We start from the raw sequence: 17,112 nt of genomic DNA on the forward strand, positions 1-17,112 counted from the left end.
AGTGACCTGCGCACGAGACGCGTAGGGAAGCAGGAAGTCATCTGAAGGAGGACACAACCGAACTCAATTTGTGCACGGAGCAGGACTATTAGCGTTTCGACGAAAAAAACAGGCAAACAAACGGCAAAGGACACACCTCCCGAAGCAGACCTGCGGGGCCGAGGGAGGGGACGTGTCCGTGAGGCGCCGCGCCCGCCCCGCCCCGCCCCGCCCCGCGCTGACGGCGGCCTGGAGCGGCCAAGCCGCGTCTTCAGGGGTCCCTCGCCTTCTCGTCCTGGGCAGCCGCTCCTGGATCTCCCTGTCCGGCTATGGAGCTCTGGCAGGTGCCACTGAGCTTCTCCCGCCTCCGCATGTTCCCTTTCTTCGACCTGGCGCATTATGTCGCCTCCGTGCTGGCGCTGAAGGAGCAGCGGGGTGAGCGGGGCGAGACGGGACGGGGCGGACACCCCACACACCTCCAAGCCAATCGCGGTGTTCCCCCGGCACCCTCTGTGTGCCCAGCCCCGGCAGGGTGAGGATGGGGTCCCGAGGGGAGCCGCCGTCCCGGTTACCCCTTGGCCGTGCAAACGAGGTTGTCTGCCGCCTGCATTAGCCCATCTGTCCGTAAGCGAAGTCTCACTGCCTGCAAAAGATACCCAGCCGAGCTTTCCTCACTTTCCAGAACTTAAGAGGCGCTGGCGAAATCAGCCAAGAGTTCTGTTGGAAACCTTTAGATTTTTTATTTAGTTCTTTATTTGTTTCTTTCAGTTTTAAAGTCTCAGGAGTGAGAGGGTTGAGGCCTCTCGAAGTTAGTTTTATGGGTGCAGAGAAGGCATATGTAGCACAGGCCAGTGTCTCTGCCTGGAATTGAATCTGAGAGAACTTCTAGACTCTGCATCCTTCACACACTCTGTGCAGGAGGTGTTAAGGCGATTCTGCTGTGTGGGAAACAGCTCAGGACTCTTATGGATAGGTCCTGTGCCAGTGGCTTGTCAGCATTGCACTGCATAGATTATAAAGTGAATTAAGCAAAGCTTTTCACTAATGAGATTTTGTATGGAAGCACATCATGGCATTTCAGTCTCTGCATGTTCTATTCCAGAAAATCTTTTACACTGTGGCTGTTAACCCCAAGCCTGGATTTTTTTTTTTTAATTATTTTTTTTCTTTTTTTTTTTTTTTTTTGCCACAAATGTAGACACTGGCCTTGTTTCATTGTTTAGAATTAAGCTGCTTGTGATGTGACTTCAGACATATATGCAGTAGCTGTGCATCTCAGGTAATAACTGTGTAGGAAACTGAGCTGGCTTTTGGGATTATAGTGCAAATTTGGGAGCTGCTGCTTGCCTCAGATTTCTAGGGCTCTGCACTGTTTAGTGAGAGCTTGTTTTTTGGTCCTTTCTTAAGTGTTCCAAGGTGAATTTTGACCTTCTGCTGAGGAAATGCACGTAACAGGCTGTGAAGACTGGTATAAAGTGCTTATGTATTCTAGAATCTTCACCAAACTTTGTTAATGCTGCTGATATTTTTAAGGGGTGCTGGGCTGTGGCATAATGTGTCTGCCCCATCTAGAAAGGGACTTTCTGACAATTTCATGCAATACCTTAAACTTTCCTCTGGAATGGGCGCACCGAAAGATGTGATGACAGGATTACAGGAAGAGAGGCCTATTTGCTTTGCATCAGCACAGTTTTAGTGAGAAAACACATGGGAAATAAAATTGCTGCCAGGAGTTTGGTCAGTTGCATACTTTTTTTTTTTTTTTTTTTTTTTTTCCTTCTCAGCTTAATAGCTGGTAGTTCAGAATTGCTGAGTATTTTGTAATTTGTGGAATTAATAACTGTAATCCAGGTTACTGCCTGCTGGCCTGATTCTCACTTCCCAAGTGGTTTGGGCTGAGTATTAAATCATAACTGAGATAGCAGTTATTATGAATACTCAGTATGGGTATATTATTGTCGGTTAATGCTGTCTAGGCCTTATGTTCTTGTTGGAAACTTACAACAGTAGCTATATTTTACAGGGAAATAACAGGATAGCCTTGAGTGCCTGGTGATGTAAGAAGTATGTGGTCAAGTTACAGCCACCTTTATTTTATCCCAGATTACTGTCTCATTAAAATACCAACCCACCCCCATTGTTTAAAATCAGATTCAGTGTGGGTGTTTGGATCATGGATGAGTGACTTTTCCAATCCTCCTTTCTTGCTTTCTTGCTCACTTGTGACTGGCAAACTACAGCAGTGACAACCAAATTGTTGCTTTCTGTTAATATAAGAGTTCTTGATTAGCCCTTTTAGGATGGCTTAGGAGTTGCTTGCTTGTAACTCCAGCCAGTTGGAGAACTGGCAATTTTTGGATTTTAGGGATGGAGGGACAGCAGAAGGTGTTGATGGCTGAGGATGTGTCGTATTTGGTTTGTTCCAGACATTCTTCTGTGATGTGTTTCAGCTGATTTGAAGAGAAATAATTTCTTCAACCTAGTTTTGCTCTGTTAAGTCTCACTCTGTAAATCCTTTATCTTAACTAATGATATTGTATATGGTTGAATGGGATACTAGAAAAAACTTGTACAAATTCTCCTGGTTTGCTCACTAGATGTGTGTTTAGTAGGCATTATTGCCTATTTGGAACATGCTAAAAAGTTTAAAGCAGATATAATCCTTTTGACAGAAATGGTTAGTTGGTAAGGGGTTTTTTAATTTGTTTGTTTGCCTGGGTGTTTTGTTTTTTTGTTTTGGGGTTTTTTGTTTTGTGTTATTTGGTGTTCTTTTTGGCTTTTTTTCTTGGTTTGGTTTTTGTTTGTTTGGGTTTTTGGTTTTTTTAATGTTACTGTTGTTCAGGAACAATATTTAAAACTGTATTCAAAATTAGTCCTTGTGTTTTGGAACCTTTCTTTAACTTTCTGAAGTGTACATTTGCAGGGCTAGTGGCCTTCTGGCCATCTGTCTTCTGGTGGCAGATTCACCATTGCCTGGATGTGTGATGCCTCATTAACTTTAGAGGATGCATCAGAGGACAAATATAGATGACCATTTTGTACAAAAACATGTGACCTACTTGAAACTGAATTTGTCTTCTGAAAAGCTATGCCCCAGTCATAATTTAAGTAGCAATGCTAAGATGATCCTTAAATTAGTGTCAACACTTTTTGCCTCATTGCCTACTGTATTGGATATATTCCTTGTTAGAAAGCAGATATGAATTGTTAAAAACTGGCATTTGAGCCATTTCTAGTACTGACCAACAGAAAAATCTTGAAGTTCAGTGGAGTTTCCAGTTTCTTTACCTTTTACTTGTAAAATGAAGAAATTTACCTGCATTGCTGTGGAGCTTGCTGGATGTGACCTCAAGACTGAAAACCACTTGCTGCTAGTTGTGAGGAAAAGGAAGTGTGGAGAAGCTGGTGGTTGTTGGAGGGCAGGAGAATGGATTTGAAGAGAGAACAGATACCTGATTTTATTACTCCAAAAGTGGTAAACACAAGCCATTAATATTTTGCAAGTATCTTACTTAGAGGACCAGGTACTGCGGTTTGAAAAAGAAATTACAAAATAGTTGAAAATAAAAGAGATGCTATTTTATATTCTGATATTCTATAATGCTTAGGAGTGCTCATTTTTATAAATTGGCTGTTACATGAGCATTTAAATAGTGCTGCAATACTTGATGTCTATGACATCACTAAAATTGGGATGGTCTTGTTAATATATTTAATGAACTGTATTGAGGGTGCTGTATGCTTTTTTAAATGTTTGAGCCTCTCACCTTGGATAAGATGCTTCTTTTCCCACAGAAATGCCTGATAAACCAAAGCTTCTACTATGAATTGGGACCAGATGTTGAATTTCATTTTGGGATGGACAGTGGTGCTTTTGTGAACTTCAGCCTTTGGACTATGGAAAATTAAACTCATTCAGGCAAATAGAACTCACAACCAGTGTAAAGGGAAAGCTTTGGCAATGCTGAACTTTTAAAGTGGAAGGAAATAGTCAAAATAACTGCTTGAGGATATTTCTGGCTGTGGTAAAATATTTTCCTCTGAAAATGGTTAATACTTGCCATTGCCTCCAGTATAATCATTTAATATTAAGTACTCTTTTTGGCATAGTACACTTGCATTTGAAAAAGATAGTTCATTTTAAAGGAAATGAAATAAACGAAACTGTCAATCTTTTAATAATGACAGAAATTTACATTTATTATTGTAGTTCAAGGTCACCTTTCTTCCTCTCTTCAAGAGTGGAGGTGAAAACAATTTGATAATTATCTTGGATACTGTTTTCATTTTGGGCAGCAGTCACAGCAAGGTATTATGAGTAAAGAAGGGAAAATGGTTACCTTGGATTCTTGAAACACTGAAAAGCAGAAATGGATTTCCTAGAATAGCCCTCCAAATGGTAGCAATCCTGTTTAGATAAGCCACTTAGGCATTTTTAATACAAATTTGAAAGCAACTGTGTGTCCCTGGGTAAGGCTGTTAACAACAAGACCTCGCTGCTATGCTCTGAAAGTTTTTTCTTTTTGGTACCCAGATAAAACAAACTAATGCACGAAAGATGTTCTGAGAACACTTTGCCAGCCTTTCACTTCTATTCAGGTGGTGTAAGTTAAAGTCACTGTATCCTGAGGTTTGTATTTCTGGAGCATTTTCTTCTGAGAGCCTGCCAATTGGTGGAGGATTTTTCATTATCTGAAGGAACTAAATTGAAAAATACTGACCTTTAAAACATTATGTTGTTCTCCAGTTTTCATTTCTGTTTATGTTGTTTTATTTTTTCCCTGCAGGAGTTGTGGAAGTGTCAGTCCGAAGTCCATTGGCCTGCTGGTTTAGTGCAATGCTTTGTTGCTTTGGGGGTTCAGTTTTGTCTTCACTGATGCTTGGCGAATCTCCAGTAGCATTTCTAGCAAAGACTGTAAATATTCTACTGGCATCCTCAGTCTGGTAAGCAGCCACAATTGGGTGAGATGAGTGATATTGCCTTCTGAGGAAGCTATATGCTGTAAACTGATACTGTACTATCAATGTTCCATGTAAGAATTTTTACTTAAAATTGTTGTGGAATTGGATGCTGTCTCTTTATCCAGCGGGTCACAGAAGCTGTTCTCTGGGAATAGAGAACAACTCTTAAAAGCATTTTGTTGTGTAACAAGATGCTTGGTTGCTAGATTAGACTAGTCTTAGGTTTTTATTGTATTCCTGATCAAACAGCTGCAAACATTATTTTAAATGAAATTAATTCACTTTGCTGAACATAGGTATGTCATAAATGCAGTCAAGTTTTTCAAAAGTAGCTCTTGAAGACAAGAACCTGGCTGATGTCAAAATTATGGACTTTCTTGTAACTGAGATACCATGACACATCTTTCTTCCAGTTCCTACTATCAGACGCTTTTTTTTTTTCTTTCTGTATTTCATTCCTTCCCAAATGGGTGGGAGTTGTGGTGGAAGACAGTAGCGAGCTGAACTGTGTGATTGAATCAAGTATGAGGCAATTTGGCCTGCTTTGGAGTGAAACAAAAATTCTGGAGGTATTTTTATATAAATGTGACCTTCCAGAGGAGTTAATTTGTTCCAGAAAGTGATCTTTGAAGCAAACTTCAAACTTAACAAAAATTATGACCAGAAGTGGGGTTTTGAATTTAGAAAGCTCAGTCACTGTATTTGAATAGTCTGGCCTGTTTAAAATCCTTTAGTTCCACTAGCCCCATTAATTTTACAATTGCAAATTCATTAAAGAGAAAGCAAGTGTTTCTCTCTGTCTGAATATATATATCTTAGTTTTGAGGTCTTTATGTTGTAATGGAAGATAACATATTTAATTCAGACAAATGGGTGAAATTAATAATATGTATTATTAGTGAATTATTAACAGAGCTTACAGAAGCTGCCTGTGGTTCTGTTAGTCTGATGGCAGACTGATTGCTTGTTTCATCAAGTGACAAGAGCTAGGAGAAGCTTGAAGAGAACAGGATTTTTGTTTAACTCACCATGATCACGTGTGATTTGCTGTGCACAATTTAAACGAAGTTCTAGTGAGGAGCTGTGAATGTTATGAAACGTCTTAAGCTTCCAGCTTTACAAAGTTCCCTCTTCCCTAATGTAATGATCTTAATTCCTGGTCCCAGATCATGCGAATTCAAATTCCCCAAGCCGCACTTGGCCCTGGAAAATGAGTGGAGTTGTGCTGGGCTTGAAGAATGCTCCTAAGTAGCCTGTAGGACAGCGGCATCTACTGTTAGCAGAGGTCACAGGCAGGAATGCTGTGGTGGGCCTTCAGTGCCAGCCTCAGTCCTGTCAGCAGGGTCCTAAACCCACATTCTGCAGATGTAAATTAATTCTGCTGTGAGTTGTCTGGTGAGTAGGTGGCTTAAATGGCTTTTTGCAGTAGCCTCTAAAACGCATCATCTCTCTACATCTTTGGCTTCATCATATCAGCTGAAGGCTGGTAGCATACAGAAACATCTGACTTTACAATAAGACATAAAGGAAAAGGCCTCAGAAATTCTTAGTAGGCAGGCTTGAGATCAAAAACCTTAAAACAAAGGGGCAGTGTCTGTTTTTGTAGAAAACTAAAAGTTATCCTTCTTTTTAAACACTTTCTCTGTTCTTATGCATTTATTACTCTCTTACTTTAGTGCTGAAATAATCTTAAGGTAACTTAAGATACTTGGTTGGGTTTTTGTGAATGCCTCAGTAGGAACTGAATTTTGTTTATTATTGAAGAGATACAATAAAACACTACATAATCTAGTATTTTAAAATTTACTGTCACTTAGGATTTAACTGTTAGCAGTCTTTACTTGTTTTTAAAAGCAAGTTGATCAAAGATATTTTGAGTAATGTTCTTTCAATGCTTTGAATAAAGAAACATGCTTGTAATTGGCAAGCTGGAAAAGCTAGAATTGGTAAGTACTAAGATGTAAAGTGTGTTTAAAAATAGCCATGCATTTCATTTAGCATGACACTAACTAGTGGAGGCATTCTTGCTGAAGTTATATAATTCCAGGTACATAGAGTCTAGAAGCACAGAGTCAGCATTTACTTTCTACCCTGTTGTAATCCTATTTTAAAAAAATCGTAAACAAAAAACCAAACCAAAACAATACCCTACACTGAACTAAACAAAAAATAACTTACAAAATAAACTCAAACCACACAAAGTCAATCAGACACCACTTTAATAACTTGAATTATTATATTATATATAAGGTGTAGAACAATTGGAAAAGTGTAAAGCTGTTTCACATGGACTTTAATAGATTCTTCTCTGGGACAGTGAGACAATAGTGTTTAGGTTTGGTGCAAAAGCTCAGGCATGCTCAGAAGCTTTTCAAATTTGTTCCAAGACGTGAGCCACAAGACTTTTAGTTGTCAGTAGTATATCAGGCATTGCTAGTCATAGTCAATTTCTGGACTAAAGATATTTCTATCTTTAGAGATTATGAAAAGATAATTCCTTAGCAAAAATGCAGCTAATGGTTTTTCTTCTGATTTTCAGGTACCTAGTGTTTTACTGCCCAGAAGACATATTCTACCGCTGCTTTTCCTTGATACCTCTTCGTCTTCTGGTGGCAGGAATGAAAGAAGTGACAAGGACTTGGAAGATCACAGATGGCATTGCACATGCAGACATTGTCTACAAAGATGCCTGGCTTGTAATGGTAGCCGTGGGCTGGGCCAGAGGTAATATGCACAGCATCTTTTTCTGAGAGTTTGGGGTTTTTTGGAGTAGTGTTTAAATGTCTAGCCCCTCAGCAGAACTGTAGCACCATCCTTGCTGTGCTGGGCACGGTAGTCCTGATGCAGTCTGATGTTCCCTCGAGGAAGAAGCCTGTGTTGCAGATTTTCTGCCTGAATTAAGAGTGACATTGAAGTTTTTTGATGGAATTCCCTTCAGAAGGTCTTACTAGAACTTGTATGATGGGCAGTTGATGATAATGAAGAAAATGAAGAAGTAAATCTTCTGTGTAGCTGTTGCTGAGCTTTCCAACAGCATTATTGCCTGAGAGCTGTGTCCTTGCATGAGGCTGAAGAAGAGAACTGGTTATCTTAGGTTTTTGGGTTATAACTGTTAGTTGGTTTTTAGCATGGGCATGCCCCTTCTTCTTTCCTGTCAGTTGGAACTCTGGAAGCCACCTTCCTGACAGCAGAGTCTGCAGCCATACCATCAGAGTCACTTCAGAAATGAGTTGTGCAGCTCTTGTTTCTGCTTGATTCTGTGCTGCTGTGTGAATGTGATGATTGCATCAGTTCAGGTGCTGTCACTTACAGGCAGACCTGAGGTTCTTGCTGAGTGTCTCAGCCTCTGCAGTTTTGTGGCCATTGTTCAAGTCTTGTTTGCATGGAAGGTTGGATTAAGTCTTTTTAATTCTGGGCTTTGGTGCCACATTTAGCACCTGGTGTCATGAGTTTTTCTGGGAACAATGGCATAGAGTGGTAGCAGTTAGTGGAAACTTTCTATAAATCTCTGCAATTTCAGGTGCTGGTGGTGGCCTAATTTCCAACTTTGAGCAGCTGGTGAGAGGAGTGTGGAAACCTGAAACCAATGAGCTCCTGCAGATGTCCTAGTAAGTTTTTTTAAAAAATTGCAACAAGTTAGCTGTTGTTTTGCTAACTCCTTTTGTTAATGCTTACTTTCAGTGGTTGAGGCAAAAAAAAAAAAAAAAATAGGACAAATTTGTACTCTGTTTTGGTGTGTATCCTTTGAAACATGGGACAATGGTCTGTGGGACTTTTAGATGATGCTCTGATAATTTTATATTCACAGCCCAAGAGCTGCAAATGGGCAAAAAAGTCAACAAAACTTGTCAGAAAGTAGTAAAGACCTAGTGGGGAGTTGCTAGAAAGCAGTATTGGCTCATTTTGTCTTACAGGGTCATGGTCTTCAGTCCAAAATGAAAGTACAGTGGTACTCGAAATAAACAAGTGAATTTTGGTGTATGTTCTCAGTATCACTGAGATGGCTTCCTTTGAACATTGTCACTCTTACTTTTGCTGCCAGTGCCATTTTCTTCCAAAGATATAAATTATTTGAGAAAGTACAAATTGGTTATTCAGTATAGCAGAAATGACCTGCAAGATGGGAAAAGTTACTTCTCTTGCAGAAGCAAAGAATGAGGAATATTACAGGTCTCCTGGTTTTCTCTGTAAAATAAGAATTGAAACAGGCTGGAAAGCCACAAGCTATTATTGTAAGTCAAGATAAGGTCACTGTGATAATTTCCTAAAATTCTTTTGATCTTTCCCAGGTTACAGTCAGGTCTTTAAAAATAATAATTTTATTCTTTTAAAAAGCCATCTTTCTTTTCAGCAGCCACTCCTAGACACAGAATAGCAGGAGAGACATTTGTAGCCTTCTCTTTGGCAATATTTCAGCTTTTTGTGGATTGTGTTGTTGGCTTTTTCTGAAATTCTAAGTATTTAGAATTTCTCTTTCTCTTGTCAGTGCCTAAATGGCAATCTTTAAAGTAAACTTTTAGAAGAAAATGTGACTGTCAAAAATAGTTCTGTAGACACAAATAAAGCTGTCTTTATAGGTTCAACACCAGAGCAATGCTTACTGATTGGCATGACATGCATATATTCTTCTCCACTGTGGGTATGGCTCAAAGTAACTCAAAAAATACTTTAAAAGTTTTGTTTATGTATAAATCTTAAGAGCCTTAAGTTGAACTAAGTTACAGAGTTAAACACATCAAACATCCTGCAAATGGATGAGGTGCCAGTGCAAAAACTGTTGTTTTTTGGGCTTCTTGAGCAGGAAGCTGATGCAGTTTTTTGGTTACTGAAAAGACAATGAAGAACAGATCTACAGTAGATGCTCTGTGATAACAGGAATGTCACCTGTGCATGTCACATGCAGATTAAGAAATGCACCGAATTCTGAATAACTGACCAAAGATTTCTTGCTTTCTGGCTGCATACCTAGGAAGGAATTTAATACCACGACAAAGATTGCTGTAAACTGGAAATAGATTGGAAATCTTTGCATGTCTCAGGTCACCATAGCTGTGTTGACAAAACCTGGTAACACAGGCCTGGCTCCAGTGAGGTCTAAGCTGATACAGCCCCAGAGCTGCTGAAGTGTTACAGTGGACCAAGACTTGGAGTATGTTACTCTTCAACATCTTAAGCCACTCCTTGGAGTAACTAACTCCTGGAGTATAGTATAGGAGCCTGTTTTTATGTCTAGTCCAAGTAGTGTGACCTCTGCAATTTAATTCTTCGATAAGATATATGGGGAGAGGAAGAAGAGAATCAAGCTGACATATAATGTCTCAATAGAAACATTGATTTGAGGAGTATTTGTGAAATAGGAGTTTGCTGGGTGTGCAAAGTAGTGCTGGACTTGATGATTTATGGACAGAAAGCATAGTAATAGTATACAAAGTGAAAATCTTAATGTAGCTATAGCTGGATTTTGGATCTTACCACTGTTACCACAAGTTTTCATTAGTTTTATTCAGAAACAATTCTTTTGCACACTAAGAGCATGTATTGCTTTCCAGGCAGCTTCCACTGTAGAGCAGAGAAGAGAAAATAACATTCTTTGTTTGATTTCTAGCCCTGTGAAGGTAACTTTGATAGGAGCAGTTCTTTTCACCCTGCAACACAGACAGTACTTGCCAATAGAGAAACACAACCTTGTGTTTTTATACACCATTTTTCTTGTTGTCTTCAAGGTAAGAATTTTAAAGTGTTGCTAATGACCAAATAACAGAAAATTTTTCATTTAATTGTTAAAATGCATGCTTCCTGATAGAAAGGCCAACTCCAGCTGAAGGCATGTGTTTAGTGTTCTGTACATAGGCAGAATGGAGAACCTATTCAGTTACTGATTTTTTTCAATGTATGCAGGGGACAGGGAGGAAAAGAAAAAAAATCAGGAATTTTGGCTCCCAGTATTTGATATTCCAGGCTTGTGTGTCTGTAATCTCAAAAAAAAAAGCTTATTCTTGTAGAAGGAAACTTTCCTGTTCTGTCTTTTGTGTGTACCCATGTAGTCACCAGTGGGTTTGTAAAACAAGCCAGCTGGATTCTCATGTGATTTGAAGTGTTCACAAAATAAGTGTTTGGGTGGGAATGGAAAGCATACCAAAACTACTTTGAAGTAGCTGTAACTGTTTTGTAATAAAATAGACACTACTTCTCTATTGAAGTCTTCAGTCCCTCCAGTCTTGTTCATTTCCAGGATGATGCCTTTCTTCGGGATTACTAGTAAGAAAACATAATTTCTGTTAGCAGATATCTGGCAATTTTAAGAACTTCAGAGCTGGTGTTGAGCAGACCAGAGAATGTTTGGAAGTGTGGTTGTCAGTCTCCTTTCTGTGAAGGAGCTGACAAGTTTAATTCTGCAGAAGTTACTTTTGGGAGCCAAGACTTAAAGCTTATGTCCTTGATTTTCCATCTGAATTGATAAAGGCATTGTTGAACTGTGGATGCTGAGAATGGAGAAGGAAAAGAATGTTATTCTGGAAGTGAAAAATCACATGTGTCCACAGAAGCTGTCTGTCCAGCTGCCCTTACACTGATGGTTGTACTGACAGTCAGGAACTCAGCCAACTACTTCACTAATAAAGTCATAAAGCTAGGGTGCATCTGGCATAATCCTTTAATAATGTCTTCTGGAAACTTGTCATATCTCTGAAAGCTGTAGAAACTGTTGCAATATAAACTTGCCCAGTACCCAAATCTGAAAATCAGGTTTTTCAATCCTGATTCCAAGTTATATGTCCTAAGGGGTGCCTACCTAAATCTATGAACTTTATGGAATGAGTATGGTTGTCTGAAATTCTAATTAAAGTCTGGTTATTTACCTATACATTCTGATCCTTATACATTCCATTCTTCCAATTTAAGTTTACTGTTTACTTGTTTAATGTTTTCCAGTTTGAACAAGGCACAAAACTTACACATAAAAGTTACTCTTCACCTTACTTGTATGGCATTAAATGTGATTTACTGTCAGGATGATTAATCTTACAGAGATTTTTTTGTGCGCATTGTTTGTGTATAGCTCATAGTCATGCAATGTTAAGGGCTGGAAGGGACCTCAAAGATCATCCAGTTCCAGCCCATTACCATGGGCAGAGACATCTGCTAGGACAGGTTTGTCAAGGCTTAATCCAACCTGGTCTTGAGCACTACCGGGGTGGGGTATCAGCAACATCTCAGGGCAGCCCGTATCTCACCACCCTCACAGTAAAGAATTTCATCCTAGAATCCAGCTTAAATTTCCCCTCTTTCATTTTGTCATGTTGCTACAGTTCCTGATGAAGAATTCCTCTCTGACCTCCCTGTAGATCCCCTTCATAGCTTCCAAGAGTGTTGGTCAGAAAGAAAAGCATTCTTTGACCAATTTTGGCTATCTTGAGCAGACTTCTGTTAGTGGTGGCACAGGCTCATCCTTGTGCAGCAAGTTAAAAATGCCATATACCCCTTCTTCTTTGAACTTGTTTACCTGTGAAGCCATCGCAACTTTTATTGTAACTTAATGCTTATTCTTCATAGGTAAAAATGATGTTGACAAGAGGGGCAGCTTCTCCACTTGATCCCTTTGAGGCTGCATTGGGCCAAATGTTTTTTGGCTTACGAAAGACACCTTCCAAAGTGAAGGATGAAGGCGTCATGTCTTCCAATGGCTCTTCAGTCTGTGACCAGCCTTCTGAGCAGCACCATGAGGATGCTAAGAAAAAGCAAGCAAAGAAAACAGAGTAAATTACTCTAAATCCTCGCGATGGTCATGAAGATGTTTGTTTTCCAGATTAGACTGGCTGAGAAGTTTCTCTAAGGAAGTGAGAACAGGGTTGTGTTGTGGTTTGCCTTTTTGGAATGTGTTATTACGTGAGCTGTGTGTAAATGCACATGCTGGATTTGTGAGTTAAAACTATGAATTTTCATAGTGGTTAAAAGTTTATGGATTTTGTATTTATGATAAATTCAAGTGCTTACATGTTAAAAAGATAGTTTAAAAAATGTGACAATCATATATTTTTCTTTTCCTACTGTATCACATGTTTAATGTCTTACTATCTTCCAGTTCTTGTTTCATTTTGCTAACACTGATTTGTACTGTCAGGTGTTCACTGTAGCACATCCCAAACAAGAAACTCATTAAGTAGGACTTAAGCACATTTCACTGGGGAAAACCATAAAAATGTACCAATTTATTGCCTTTAACTAGAAGAGCAACTGAATTATTGTTGTAATTCACATTGCATTGGTCTAGATTGTCTTCATTTCTTAAAGTAAATATTTTTCAATATTTTTCAATATTTTGAAATGAGAGTACATTGTCTGGCACTTTAAAAAATCATTACAGTTAGCAGGTAGAAATATCAATATTTTTTGTTGTTGGCTTACTTGGGCTCTATTTGCAACCATTTGAGATGTAGTTGTTTTTTGCCACATTGGTGCTTATCTTTTGGTTCATTGGGGTCTAGACATTCTTTGCCATAATTTCTTTTCCAAGCATATGCACTTATTTCTTTGCAAAGACAAACTTCATTAGGAAGGAGAATACTGGACAGTACATTTACCTTGTTTAGTCAGTACCCTGAGCTGCAAGACAGGAATGGGAGCAGTGGAAATAATCCATGAGGGAAATGGTCAGTGAGTTGCTAGAACACCTGGACACTCCCAAGTGGTGGGATGGGATACACCCTGGGGTGCTGAGGGAGCTGGCAGAGAGCTCGCAGTGCCAATTCCAGTTATTTGCCAGCAGTCAGTTAAGTGGAGGTTGGCAAATGTGACACACATCTACAGGAATGGTCAGAAGGAGGATCCAGGGAGCTCCAGCCCTGTCAGCTGCCCTCAGTGCCAGGGAGGCCACGGAGCAGATCACCTTGAGTGCCACCAGCAGCAGGAACAGGACAACCTGGGCATCAGGCACAGCCAGCCTGGGTTTGGGACAGGCAAGCCTGCCTGACCAACCTGATCTCCTGTGACAAGGTGACCTGCTCAGGGGTGAGGGAAAGGCTGTAGATATGTCTGCCTGGGCTTTACACAGCCTGGAACACCTTCTCCCTCAGCATCTCCTGGAGAAACTGGCTGCTCATGGACAGGGCCCTGTGCTCTGGGTGAAGAACTGGCTGAGGGCAGGGCTGGAGAGTGCTGGGGAATGGAGGCACACCCAGCTGGGCTGGGCACAGTGGGGTTCCATGAGATCAGCACTGGGGCCAGGCCTGTTCAACATCTCCATCAAAAGTCTGGGTGAGGGATTGAGGGCCCTCAGTCAGTTCCTAACTGAGGGAGCTGGAAAAGGAGCTCATCCTGGAGAAAAGGAGGCTCAGGGGGGCCCTTCTGGCTCTGCACAACTCCCTGACAGGAGGGGACAACCGAGGGGTTGGGCTCTACTCCCAGGGAACAGACAAGAGGAGAGGAAGTGGCAGAGGAAGGTTAGTTTGGATATTAGGAAGAATTTCTTCACAGAAATGGTGAAAAGCATTGTAACAGGCTGTACAGAGAGGTGATGCAGTAAACATCCATGGAGGGATTTAAAAGGGTGTATAGATGTTGCACATGGGGATATGATTTCATGTTGGTCTTAGCCATATTGGGTTAATTCTTGACTTGATGATCTTAAAGGTCTATTCCAACTTCCAACCACTCCTTAATGTCAGAAGCACTGAAAATTTTGTTGTGTCTTTTTTTGCTTAAGATGTGAAACAGTTCTAAGTGGCATATACGTCATAACTGAGAACTTTGGCATTTTAGAGATGTTACAGTGCATAAGAATAGAATATTTTCAGAGGAGTCTTCTAGTTGATGTGCCAATTTTTAGAATAAACTATTTTTACAAAATCAGACTATTTTCTTCAGAGAGTACTTCTTTGAAGAATATTGTTCAGCAAAGAGGAGTTAGGTTAATCTTTGTGGAGGAATGCCAAAGAGAATGTGGAAGGAGATCTGATTTGAAAAGATAAGGTTCTAGTTCCAGGTACATCTCTAAATTTAGAAAAGCTGTCACCAATAAAAATAAAATTAAATAATTAAATAAATAAAAGTTCCAAAGAAATTTCTTGTGCCTGAGTAGTCACATTTCCATGGTGATGACCAAAAGCATTGAACTCAGTTTGAAATCCAACTTCATTGCAAATGTACTGTACCTTGAAAGCTAAAATTACTGGTTTTTTTAACACTCAAGTATTGAAACAAAACACCTCAAACTCTTTGGACAGACTGGCAGTCATATTCCTTACACTGAAACTTTGTGTTCTGTTACAAATGCTTGAAGTATTCACTTGGTGTCTCATTTTTTTGTAGCTTGGTGCCATGGATTAACTTGAAGCTGCCAATTAACTAGTTAACAATCAGCTAGTTATCAAGCAACACCAGCACATGCTGCCTGTCCCTGGCTTTTTTAAGTTTTGGATGTTCTTCTGAATCAGTGTAATTGTGTGTTCTAGATGACCATACAGAATGGGATTGTAGTGTGGAGCCATGGTGCACATCTGTGAATTTCTGCCTGAAAATTGGCTATTCCTAGCCTAAGTCAATGTCAAAATATGCTTAGACTAAGTCTTCAACAAGTTTACCATTAAAGGGAAAATATATATTGTTTTGTATTCATTTTCAGAGTTAAATACAACATTTAAAAAAATTAAAATGTTTTCCTGATCACCTTAAAAGTAATAAGCAACACACAAAAATTATATATTGTTGTGAGACAGAACACGTTATAGTGACAGAAATCCTGTTTCAGGCACCATGAAAACAAAATTTTGTGTTTGAAGGTATCATATGCTGCTGAAGGATGGGTGCTCAAAGGAGCTTCATGCTGAATAACTACATGCAAATGTTCTGAGAACTATGTTTCAGAAAAAGATAACAAGTTGCTCAGGATTTAACCTGAATTCTATAGGGAATGTTAATACAGTGTGTCCAGGATGCCTTAAATAAACAATTCCCAGCTTTCATGCTGATTGTTCTCTATATCTGGTAAACTCTGTGTGAGAATTTTATTAACAGTTTCTTATATCTGTTCTGGTAAAGTGTGTCAGATTCAGCACAGCTGCACACATTAACTAGTTGGCTGTATCTGATTTTGTAATTAACCTGGTAAAATGAGAAGATGCTGCCTTGTGCTGACATAAACTAAGTAATTCAGAAATTGCTTTATCAGCTCAGTTCTTGGGCTAGAAGGGCATATTCCTGATTAAACCAACTGCTGTTCTGAGTAATTTCTACTAAATACACTCAGCTTCTGTAAAAATGAATACCTTAAAATTTGCTTCAGAGCAGAACTGAAGTTTGTTTAGACAATAAATGCTACTTGCTTTCCTCTTCCATTTTTTCTCCATTTCATTTTATTGGGAAAAGGGTGGAGATGGGAAGATGTCACACAAGCAGTACCGTCATCTGAAATGTGATTCTTCAGTGTATTATTACACAAGACACAGTTGTTCGAGAATTTCAAACAGCTGTCTTCTCTAGGAATCTGAATCTGCTCAGCATAAGGGGAGTGCTGAAATCTAACATCTTCCAACAGTCCAGGCAGTGAATGCAAGATTTACTCAGAGTGAATACTCTTAATTTATAAGGTGAATCCTCATTTCTCAGGTCTAGTGAAATCTTAAAATGAGTAGCAACAGAGAAACACCATTTGACACCAAGATGAGACTCAAAAATGTGTTGAAAATAGTAATTTGCATTTGTTCTGATAAAACTGCTTTGTTAAGCAATCAAAAGCCTTTTGTGAAATGTGTGAAATTGTTCAGCACAGGAATAGATAGTAATATGAAGGGTGACTGAGAAATACAATTATATTCCCAGGCAAGAGCACTGATCTGCTAGTGGGCTGTATCTAAAGTCGGGGAGTAGAAGGTGGTGATCAAAATAGTATCCCAAATATAATCTAGTGTGCAATCTAGTGTGACAGTATGCACAGCAACCTGCAGCACAACCCCTGGTGTCAGTATTTGCTGATGGATGAGAGGCTGGACATGGCCCAGCCGTGTTCTCTGGCAGCCCGGAAAGCCAGAAATGTTCTGAGCTCATCCCACAGTGTGGGCACCAAGGGAGGAGGGATTCTGCCCCTCTGTCCTGCTCAGGTGAAACCCCACCTGCACCTGTGGGGTCCCCAGTGCAGGAAAGACATGCACCTGTTGGAATGAGTCACAAAAATTATTA

At 39.7% G+C, this 17,112-nt stretch overlaps 1 protein-coding gene across 4 annotated transcripts; it reads left to right on the top strand.

Annotated features, from left to right (window-relative positions):
- The first annotated feature begins 84 nt into the window (after positions 1–84).
- Positions 85–16,269, top strand: TMEM38B (transmembrane protein 38B). 4 transcript variants are annotated; one of them, XM_056514873.1, is made up of 8 exons: positions 324–414; positions 1,178–1,258; positions 4,767–4,923; positions 7,481–7,665; positions 8,462–8,549; positions 10,547–10,664; positions 12,493–12,695; positions 15,247–16,269. In XM_056514873.1, the coding sequence occupies exons 3-8, from the start codon at positions 4,817–4,819 to the stop codon at positions 15,284–15,286; spliced, it is 741 nt and encodes a 246-aa protein (XP_056370848.1). In that variant the 5' UTR covers positions 324–414; positions 1,178–1,258; positions 4,767–4,816; the 3' UTR covers positions 15,287–16,269. The 4 variants fall into 4 exon arrangements, with proteins under 4 accessions (XP_056370845.1, XP_056370846.1, XP_056370848.1 ...); XM_056514874.1 differs by lacking the exon at positions 324–414 and adding an exon at positions 517–603; XM_056514870.1 differs by lacking the exon at positions 1,178–1,258 and having other exon boundaries at positions 85–414.
- The last annotated feature ends 843 nt before the right edge of the window (positions 16,270–17,112 follow it).

The sequence above is a fragment of the Oenanthe melanoleuca genome, chromosome Z (genome assembly GCF_029582105.1).
Source record: "Oenanthe melanoleuca isolate GR-GAL-2019-014 chromosome Z, OMel1.0, whole genome shotgun sequence".
Lineage (NCBI taxonomy): Eukaryota > Metazoa > Chordata > Aves > Passeriformes > Muscicapidae > Oenanthe > Oenanthe melanoleuca.

Bases quoted from the DNA above. Each gene is read 5' to 3' on its own strand.
- TMEM38B (XM_056514870.1), top strand. From the start codon at position 309: ATGGAGCTCTGGCAGGTGCCACTGAGCTTCTCCCGCCTCCGCATGTTC. The intron at 4,924-7,480 runs GTAAGCAGCCAC...TCTGATTTTCAG, and splicing joins CTACTGGCATCCTCAGTCTG to GTACCTAGTGTTTTACTGCC. The intron at 12,696-15,246 runs GTAAATTACTCT...ATTTTTTTGTAG, and splicing joins AAGCAAGCAAAGAAAACAGA to CTTGGTGCCATGGATTAACT.